The sequence below is a fragment of the Carlito syrichta genome, unplaced genomic scaffold, assembly GCF_000164805.1.
Source record: "Carlito syrichta isolate Samal-C Ts95f unplaced genomic scaffold, Tarsius_syrichta-2.0.1 Scaffold305252, whole genome shotgun sequence".
NCBI lineage: Eukaryota > Metazoa > Chordata > Mammalia > Primates > Tarsiidae > Carlito > Carlito syrichta.
In genome coordinates, this window is record NW_007249348.1 from 21,512 (window position 1) to 31,204 (window position 9,693).

General features: G+C 48.7%; 1 protein-coding gene across 1 annotated transcript; it reads left to right on the forward strand.

The window, feature by feature from the left end:
* The first annotated feature begins 182 nt into the window (after positions 1–182).
* RIIAD1 (regulatory subunit of type II PKA R-subunit (RIIa) domain containing 1) lies at positions 183–9,138 on the forward strand. Its single transcript, XM_008061434.2, has 5 exons — positions 183–335; positions 497–573; positions 6,909–6,955; positions 8,025–8,151; positions 9,018–9,138. The coding sequence occupies exons 1-4, from the start codon at positions 330–332 to the stop codon at positions 8,093–8,095; spliced, it is 201 nt and encodes a 66-aa protein (XP_008059625.1). The 5' UTR covers positions 183–329; the 3' UTR covers positions 8,096–8,151; positions 9,018–9,138.
* The last annotated feature ends 555 nt before the right edge of the window (positions 9,139–9,693 follow it).

Below are 9,693 nucleotides of genomic sequence, written 5' to 3' on the forward strand. Positions count from 1 at the left end.
CCGCGCCCCCACCCCGCCTCCTTCAAGGTGCGCCTCCCCAAGGACAGGGTCCCTAGACAGGGAGGAGGGCCGCCCAGGGGAGGGGAGCGGGAGGCTGGTCCCTGAAAAATGGCGGGGGCGCCGGGGAGACCCCCGCGGACCTCGGGGCTTCTTGCCCCTCCACAGAGCCCGACGGGCGTCTGGAAGTGCAGGAAGAACTGAAGTAGGGATCTGGCCAGAGAATGGGCCGAAATCACCGCCAGCTGCTTTAAGTGAGATGCAAACGAGAACTTCCCGACGGTCGGGATCCGACCTTCTAAGGCCGCTAAAGCCCGAGAGCAGGAGGCAGCATGGAGGTGTGGGATCTGTAAGGTGATGGGCGGATTACACTTTAAAGAGTCCTGGGGAAAGACCTGGGTCGAATGCGCACGTCGTTCCCCCCTGCCCTTCACACCTCCAGGGTTGAACCCTGAGTCTGCCTCATGGAGCGCGCGACCCCTTTGCTCTTGCTCCCCAGATTCAAACTCGGATCGCGAACGAAAAGTACCTGAGGGCCCACAAAGAAGTGGAGCTGCTCATAAGTGGTTTCTTCAGGTAAGTGGTTTTCCAGACTGGCTATGGGGACCCAGGGGAAAATTCTACCAAATCTCGTTGGGGAGAGGAATTTGAGTGCCCTTTTTTTTCTTTAAACACTCGGTATTGCTTCTAACTTACTAAACGTCAGAAATTATTGTAAGATTGGATTTTTTTCTAACTCTGGGGTTTGCGGCACCCAGGGCTTTCTTCAGCTATCTCTAAATTCTTACAAATATTAATATTCTGGCCGGACGTGGTGGTTCACACCTCTAATCCCAGCACTTTGGGAGAGGGAGGCAAGAGGATTGCCTGAGGTCACGGGTTCGAGACCAGCCTGAGTAGCATGATGAGACCTCGTCTCTACAATAAATTTAAAAATTAGCCAGGCTTGGTGGCCCGTGCCTGTGGTTCCAGCTGCTTGGAAGGCTGAGGTGGAAGGATTGTCTGAGCCCAATAGGTCGAGGCTGTGAGTGTGCCACTGTACTGCAGCCTGGGTGATAGAGACTCCGACTCAAAAATAAGACAAATTAATATTCTGGCTCAAGCCTGTAGTTCCAGCACTTTGGGAAGCTGAAGCGGAAGGATTACTTGAGCCCAGGAGTTTGAGTCCAGTCTGGATACCATAGCCAGAACTTGTCTATACAAAAAAATTAAAAAGCCAGGCATGGTGACACGTAGTCCCAGCGTAGTCCCAGCTACTTGGAGGCTGAGATGGAGGGATCTTCTGAGCCTAGGAGGTCGAAGTTGCAGTGAGCCATGCCTCTGCACTCCAGCCTGGGTAACAGAGTGAGACCCTAACTTAAAAAAAATTAATATTAATTTATCTTAACTGTGGGGATAAATACATACCTTATAACACTCAAAAGAGGGAATTGAAGCCAGGCTCGGTGGCTCAGCCTGTAATCCCAGCGCTTTGGGAGGCTGAGGTGAGTGGATTACCTGAGCCCGCGGGTTCGAGACGCACCTGGCTAACTTGGCGAGACCTCTTCTCTACAATAAATAAAAAAAAAAATTAGCCGGGCTTGGTGCCTCAGCCTGTAATCCCGCGCCTTTGGGAGGCTGAGGTGAGTGGATTGCCTGAGCTCGCGGGTTCGAGACCCACCTGGGCAGCGAGACCTCATCTCTACAATAAATCAAAAAATCAGCCAGGTGTGGTAGTGCATGCCTGTAATTGCGGCTACTTGGAAGGCTGAGGCGGAAGGATCACCAGAGCCCAGCAGGTCGAGGCTGCAGTGGCCGGGAGCGGTCACTGCACTCCAGTCTGGGCGACAGAGTGAGACTCCACTCAAAAAAAAAAAAAATTAGCCGGGCGTGGTAGCATGTGCCTGTAGTTCCAGCTACTTGGAAGGCTGAGGCGGAAGGATCGCCGGAGCCCAGCAGGTTGAGGCTGCGGTGGCCAGGAGTGGCCACTGCACTCCAGTCTGGGTGACAGAGTGAGACTTCAACTCAAAAAAAAGAAAAAGAAAAAAAAGAAAGAGGGAATTTGGCATTGAGAAAACTTTGACTGGCAGCCATTGGATGTATACCACTATTCTCAACCAGAGGAACTGAACAAAATCCCTAGTAGAACCCAAAAAAAAAAAAAAAAAAAAAACCAGATGTCTGGCCCTTTCCTCCCTGAGAACAACATGATAAAAACAAACTCCACAGGTTAGAAACCACTCTTTTCTTGGGTGTTTCCTGAAATGTTCTTTCCTTCCCCCACGCTGCCTTTCAACCTGACATTTGCTTGAACAGAAAAATCTCCTAACAGGATGACAGGCAAAGAACTGAAGAAAAAAATAGAATCGTAGTGCAGCAGTGGATGAAAAGCATTTGTGCCATCTCAGAGGCTGTTTGGCTAAAGACAAGTAGGCAAGGTTCAAATAATCATAATAGCTTCCATTTCCAGGCATTAAGTTATTTCCCTACATGGGCCCTTATCACACTGTATTGTAATTGTGCTGTCAGTCTCCTGTCTCTGTTACTGGTCCAGAGCTCTGGGCTGATGGAGGAGTCATGATGGTGACCCCGGTGCCCGTGCAGTGTGTGGCATCTTGGTACACTTTTGCTGATCCTCCCAGAAACTCTACCAAAGATAGCTTAGTATCATTTTTGTTTTACGGGTGAGAAAAGCTTAGCTGGGAGAGGTGAAGTACTTTCCTCAAGTTGCCTGAATTTGGATTCCAGCCACTATTTTTCCACTGTATTGTGCTGTGAGCACACAGTTCCCTGGCTCCCCGGGTTGTGTGGGCTTTGTGGTTATAGCCAGTGGGGGTGGGGAGGGGTGTTCTCCTTTGTCACCTCACATGTAGACCTGTAGGAGTGTCTTTTTGTTTGTTTGGGGTTTTTTTTTGAGTTGGAGTCTCACTCTGTCACCCAGACTGGAGTGCAGTGGCATGCTCCCAGCCACTGCAGCCTCGACCTGCTGGGGCTCCAGCGATCCTTCTGCCTCAGCCTTCCAAGTAGCTGGAACTACAGGCAGTGCTACCATGCCCGGCTAATTAGGAGTATCTTTTTTTTTTTTTCCCCAAGGCCCCTTTGTTTTCCTGGATCTCACTATTCCAGTGAGCTGTTTTAGCTATTTCTCCAAGTGACAGCAGACCCTCAGGGGGCAGATAGGGAAAGGTGACAGGGACAACGGAAACCAGTTATTCTGTGGAGGTTGGGCACAGAACCAAATTATTTGTAAAAATAATTTAGGGGTCTTCTGTCATTGTCACCTGGGGATAAGGTCATTACTTTTTGCACCTTCTGAAGGGATATAAAGATGACATCGTTCCCATCCTGGAGAGCGAGCAATCAAGTTGGACATAGTTCTGGCAGAGAGATTGGGGATAGGCATTAAAAGCCTGAATTAAATCAATGTTTACATTGTTCACAAGCATCAGAATTTGGACGCTTGGGGGTGGTAAATGAAGAGGGTGTTGTTTCAGTCACGTGTCAGAGATGGCCCTGCTTCTCTGTCCAGGAACAGTTTACAGGAGGAGACTGGGTATCTGGGCCTGGCTGCTGGGGACAACCCAGACACCTTCCCTTCCCTTTCTTACCATCCCCTGCTGGTGTGGGGAGGCACTAGGCTTTTCTTCTTTTGCTGTCCCTGAAGATACTCTACTTGACATCCTTGATAGGCCGCAGTGGCTAAAGCCTGTAATCGCAGCACTTTGGGAGGCTGAGGTGAGGGGATTGCCTGAGCCCGTGGGTTTGAGAACAGCCTGGACAACTTTGCAAGACCTTGTCTCTGCAATAAATCAAAAAATTAGCCGGGCATGGTAGCACATGCCTGTAGTTCCTGCTGCTTGGATGGCTGAGGTGGAAGGATCACCTGAGCTCAACAGGCCGATACTAGGGTGGCTGTGAGCATGCCCTTACACTCCAGCCTGAGCGACAGAGTGAGAGTCTAACTAAAAAAAAAAAAAAAAAAAAAATCCTCTGGGCCTCTTTAGGCCTTTCCCTTTCCTGGGTGGAGTTTGAAAGGGGATGAGATTTGTGACCCGCCTGGGCAGGCAAGACCTCATCTCTACAATAAATAAAAAAAAAATTAGCCGGGTGTGGTAGTGCGTGCCTGTGATTCCGGCTACTTGGAAGGCTGAGGTGGAAGGATCGCCCGGAGCCCAGCAGGTCAAGGCTGCGGTGGCTGGGAGCAGCCATTGCACTCCAGTCTGGGCGACAGAGTGAGACTCCAACTCCAAAAAAAAAAAAAAGAGAGAGGGGATGAGAGTTTGAAGTTTTAGAGTTTTCTTTTGTTTGTTTGGTGTTATTGTTATTTCCTTGGAAGGGTAGCAGGATGATCCAGAATCAGCTCCTCCTCTGTGCGGGATGCTCACATGCTCCTTTCCTGTGAGTCAGGAGGGAGGAGAGGGGTGGGATCCTGAGCCACTTGCCTGTTCTTTCTGTCCTGTAGATCTGTGCTGTCAACTCTCTCCAAGCCAGGGAAACTCTGCAGAGTTCTTATTGAGACGTGACCTCCCCACTTGGGATTTTGGATCCTAATGATTTATGGTCGTTAAGCCACACCTCTCCAGTCTATTCTCACTAATAGTGTCCAGAACTCTTAATACATTGAAGATTGGACCTGAAAAATAGAAAGTGTAGGAATCTAACTTATTTTAAGCACCCAGAAACCTCAGGTTTGGGGCTGGAGGTGTGATAGCCACGTGCGAAACTGTAGAAGGACTTTATTAGGTGTTTTTGTAAATACCCAGGGAGATGAATTTTTCCAAAATACAGCACTGAGCATGTTATTCCTTGGCTGGAAAAAATCTTCAGTAGCTTCACAACATTGCCTTTTTGGGTTTGTTTTTAAACACTCTATTGAAATATAACATACTGAAAAGTGACATATCCTGGATGAAACTTCACAAGCTAGAAACACACATGGTTCTAGTGTCCAGATGAAGAGATAGAACCTACCAGCACTTCAGACCCTTAGTAGCTCCTTCTAGTCCATTCCCCCCAAAACACTATCCTGGCTTCTATTAGCCCAGGTTTGTTTTGCTTTTTTATGTTTCATATAACTGGGCTTCTACACTATGTGCTCCTTTGTACCTGGTTCCTTTTGCTCAGCAGATCCTTTGTTTTCACTTCTATATAATATTCTACTGTGGGCCGGACTTAGTGGCTCAGTCTGTAATCCCAGCACTTGGGGAGGCTGAGGTAAGAGGATTGCCTGAGCTCAAGGGTTCGAGACCAGCCTGGGCAACTTGATGAGACCTTGTAACTACAATAATTCAAAAAAAATTTGGCGGGCATGTTGGTACATGCCTGTGATTCCAGCTACTTGGAAGGCTGAAGCAGAAGGATCACCTGAGCCTAGCAGGTTGAGGCTGCGGTGGCCGTGAGTGTGCCACTGCACTCCATCCTGGGTGACAGAGTGAGACTCTGACTCAAAAAAAAAAAAAAGCATATTATGTGACTACACCATGTGTTCCTTATTCATTTCCACTGGCTTTTGAATCGAGTACAACCATGTCTCCTCAGCACTCAAGGGCCTTGGTAATAGAGCCTCATAGTTTCCCACTACTCCCTGCACGTGCCCCTTGCTCCAGCCATGCTGAACGTCACTGAACATTCCACTGACTTCATGGTGCCCACACACAGACACCCCTTGAGTGCTCTTTTGATCATTGGGAATACAAAGGTGTACACAACCCAGCTTCTACCCTTAAGAAAGTCACAGACTATAGAACATAAACGGTTCTATTTCTGGGCCTTTGCTGGTGCTGTTTCCCTGGATCTGGAATGTTCCTGTCCCAGCCCTTGTCCTGCCTATTAAAATCCCATATATATTTCCAGGGTTCTCTCAATGCCAGCTGCTCTGTGAAGATTTTTGGGATTCTCCTTTCTGGCCTCTCCCCGCTCTGATCTCTTAGAGCACTATTCAGTGCCTCTCTTTTAGCACTTACCAGAGGTCACTTGGCTTTTTGAACATATGGAAACTCGCCTGGTCCCTTTTCCTGACTGTAAGTTCTTTGAGGAAGGGCTATATTTGTTATCTTTTTAAAAAAGATCAATTGCTCATATCTGGTGCAATTACTTACACATAATTTGTGCTCAATTATTATAGAATTGAAGAAGCGGGACAGAATTCTTGAAGCTAGGCAGGAGCTTCCTGGGAGGGGGAGACCTTGGTCGGGAGAACACGGATTGTGGAGAGCACTGGGCCCCTTTTCCTTTATTCACTAGCTTTGTAAACTTGGGCGAATGATTAACCTTTTGAAGGCTTGGCTGCTTCATATGTAGAATGGAGGCATCATAATTGCTATTTAGCAGGTTTGCTGTAAAGTGAGACAATGTCTGTGAACATACTTCATGGACCATAAAACCCTATACGCCGTAGGACATTTTCAATTCTCCAGTGGCCTGGTCACTGCAGGTGTTGCCTCTGTGTCTGTTCGCTGGGCCGTGAGGCCAACACCCATCTGAAGTCTATCTTTCAGCTGTTTGTTGTCTGCCCCTCCCACTCCCAGGAACTCATGGTTAAACATACTCAGAAGTCGTGGGGTTGCATATCTGCCCCCGCAACACGCGAGCCTCCCGGGACCAGCTGCATGTTCTCTGCCTCCTGCCCCCGGCTTGGGATATGGCTCTGTGAGAGTGGTTGTTGAATGAATGACAACCCCGCCAGGCTTCAGCACGGCTCTTTTGTGAAGTGAGCAGTATCCTATAGGTATATTGCCATTTAGGGTGCTTCACGCCTTGCCTTAGGTCCCCAGGTGAAGGAGATGAAGAGTCTTTGTCAGGAGAAGCTGACTCACGCCCAAGATGGGTGTGTCTCAGGTGAATCTGCTATGAGAAAGCACAGGACCCTGTGCAGAAGCTGCAGCTGCCTTAACACTGTGTTACCTTCTGCCCTATCCCTTCATGTTTTCCAGAGAAATTTTTCTGCAAAGACCAGACAACATCCTAGAATTTGCTGCAGGTGAGTACGGCAGCATCCACTTTGGGCATCTGATGAAACCGCACAGGAGTGTTACTGTGAGCCTGGGCTCGGCGAAGCCTGGGTTCTCCTCGCAGAGACTGGGGCACTCCTTCACCTGTGATGACCCCCAAGGGAACTTTCTTCAGAAGGCTTCTCTCTTCCATTGTCACTTCCTCAAAATGAGGACAGCTAAGAAATGAGGCAGACCTTCCTGGTGGTGAGAATTGTTAAGAATTTTGAGATTCCCAAAGGAACACACTGGCAGCTTTTTCCCTGGGAGTCTTAAAGCAGGGTTCTCAACCCCCCTGCACGTTAGAATCACCTGGGGAGCTTTAAAAAAAAAAATACTGATGCTCAGGCCCCGCCCCCAGAGATTTTAATTTAATTAGTCTGGGGTGGGGCCCAGCAGCCACAGTTTTCAAGGCTCCCCAGCTGATTCTAATGGACTGGCTGCCTGAGATGGCTTAAGGTCAATGGTATTTAGAAGGAGGGGGCTGGGTTGGACAATTTCTTGGGTCCTGTCAGCCCAGAGTTGGTTACATCCTCAAACCTCAAACCATTTCTAACTGAATCTAAGTGCGTCTTTGCTACCACAGCAGATGCTGCCTGTGAGTCACATTCTGCTGGGTGTATAAAAACCTTCATCTGTCGTCATCCTGCAAGAGCCTGGCTCTCCTCTGAGAGGGTATTCTCAGAGAAGGCGTGATATCTCAGAGACGGGAGCTGGCAAGCTGGGTTGAGACAAGAATAATACTTGGCATTTGTTTGGGCCCCAAGATGGTCCAGGAGCAGAAAACCTGGAGAATCCCTGAGCCCTCTGATGGCTCCCTGTTCGTCAGAGGGAGTGTCCTGTGTGAGCCCTCCCAGGAAGCTGCTTAGGTGGGGGCAGTGACCTTGGGATTTGTTATGGTGGCTCACATTATCAAATTACATGGGAGAATGGGGCCACCAGCAACGGTCCTGCTAAGACCAAGCCATCCTAACTTTTCAACAGAGTAAGCTGTCTCCCTCCCAGAGTAAACCTCTTTCCCTTTGGGTGTAGATGATTTCTTTTTGATTTTTATCCCAGACTATTTTACGGATCCAAGACTTCCCAACAAGATTCACATGCAGCTAATTAAAGACAAGAAAGCAGCTTAATTAGCAAAATCATGATGCTCAGCTGTTGGCAGAGACCAGACAGAATCCAGCCTTGGGTATGTGTTAACCTCGCTTCTAGAGCGACTTCTGTACTTTTGTGAAAATAAGCACTGGTTTATTGGTCCAAGGTGGGAAAGAAATCAGGTGGAGAAACTTAAGAGAAGTTTGATGCAAATGTTTAGTTTTCTTGACACTGTTTTAGGGAATTAAGAACTGTGAAGAGAAGCCCAGGGATGCTACAGCTTGTTGGGAGCAGGAATCTTCCTAATTCAGTGAAATAGATTAAGGGAATAGGAGTAAGAGTACAGCAGTTCAGGGTAAAGAAAGGGAGGGGCTGGGCATGGTGGCTCATACCTGTTATCCCAGCACTTTGGGAGGCTGAGGTGAGAGGATTGCCTGAGCCTAGGGGGTCAAGACTAGCCTGGGCAACTTGGCGAGACTTCGTCTCTACCATAAATCAAAAAATTAACTGGGCGTGGTAGCGACTTGGAAGCCTGAGGTGGAAGGATCCCCTGAGTCCAGCAGGTCGAGGCTGCAGTGGCCATGATCATGCCACTGCACTCCAGCCCGATAGACAGAGTGAGACACGGACTAAAAATAAAGAGAGAGGACAGGGAGATGGGGAGAGGCTGTTAGCATCAAGATGGTGTTCGTGCAGATGGCCTTTCCCTTATGACCTCAGTTGGGGTGGAGGGTTCTGTTGCTTCTGGTAGGTAGGTGTGGGGGCAGTTTCCTTCATTGCACCTTGGACTGGGTGCTTTCCTGCCATATCTCACCTTCCAGCTGGACTGTGCCATTAAGGACATCACTTGTTTTGCAGGTAGAATGATTGCTGAAATGATTTTAGAAGCTGGGATCTTTAAAAATGTGAGGTGGGAAAAAGCTTCGCTCTCAGTTTAGCGGAACTACTTCTGTTTTGCAGGGTCATCTGGAAGCCTGAGAGCCCTGTCGCCGTCAGTGTGGGTTTCCAAGCTGCCTTGGGCTCTGTCTGCTGTCGCAGAGGCTTTTAAAGATGCTCATTAAAAACAGACCTTCCTGCTCTCTCTGCTTTCTTTCATTCGGAAGGAAGAAGTCATCCTTCATGGGAGGGCTGCTGGCCCCAGTTGATGAGTTGGGCAGCAGGGCTGTCTTTCTTTCAGGAGTCTCTTGCTGGGTCAGCCGCTCACTCCCAGGGCCAAGACTGGTAAAGAGAATGGGGAGGGGGTCCAAGAGGAACATAGCTGGTCATGGAGCACAGAAACAAGTGAGTTCATGCTGCAGCGGTTTTGGTCTTTTCTTTCTTTCTTTCTTTTTTTTTTTTTAAGTTGGAGTCTCACTCTAGACTGTCGCCCAGACTGAAGTAAAGTGGCATGCTCCTCGACCTGCTGGGCTCAGCAGTCCTTCCGCCTCAGCCTTCCAAGTAGCTAGAACTACAGGCGCACACTACCACGCCCAGCTAATTTTTTAAAAATTTATTGTAGAGATGAGGTCTTGCCAAATTGCCCAGGCGGGTCTTGAACCCACAGGCTCAGGCAGTTCACTCACCTCAGCTCCCAAAGCACGGGGATTACAGGCTGAGCCACTGAGCCTGGCCGGTTTTGGTCTTTTTTTTGTCTTAC

What these genes read in the sequence shown, in the direction of transcription:
- RIIAD1 (XM_008061434.2), top strand. An exon ending in CTCATAAGTGGTTTCTTCAG is followed by an intron (nt 574 to 6,908) that starts GTAAGTGGTTTT and finishes CATGTTTTCCAG; the next exon opens with AGAAATTTTTCTGCAAAGAC. An exon ending in CATCCTAGAATTTGCTGCAG is followed by an intron (nt 6,956 to 8,024) that starts GTGAGTACGGCA and finishes TTTTTATCCCAG; the next exon opens with ACTATTTTACGGATCCAAGA.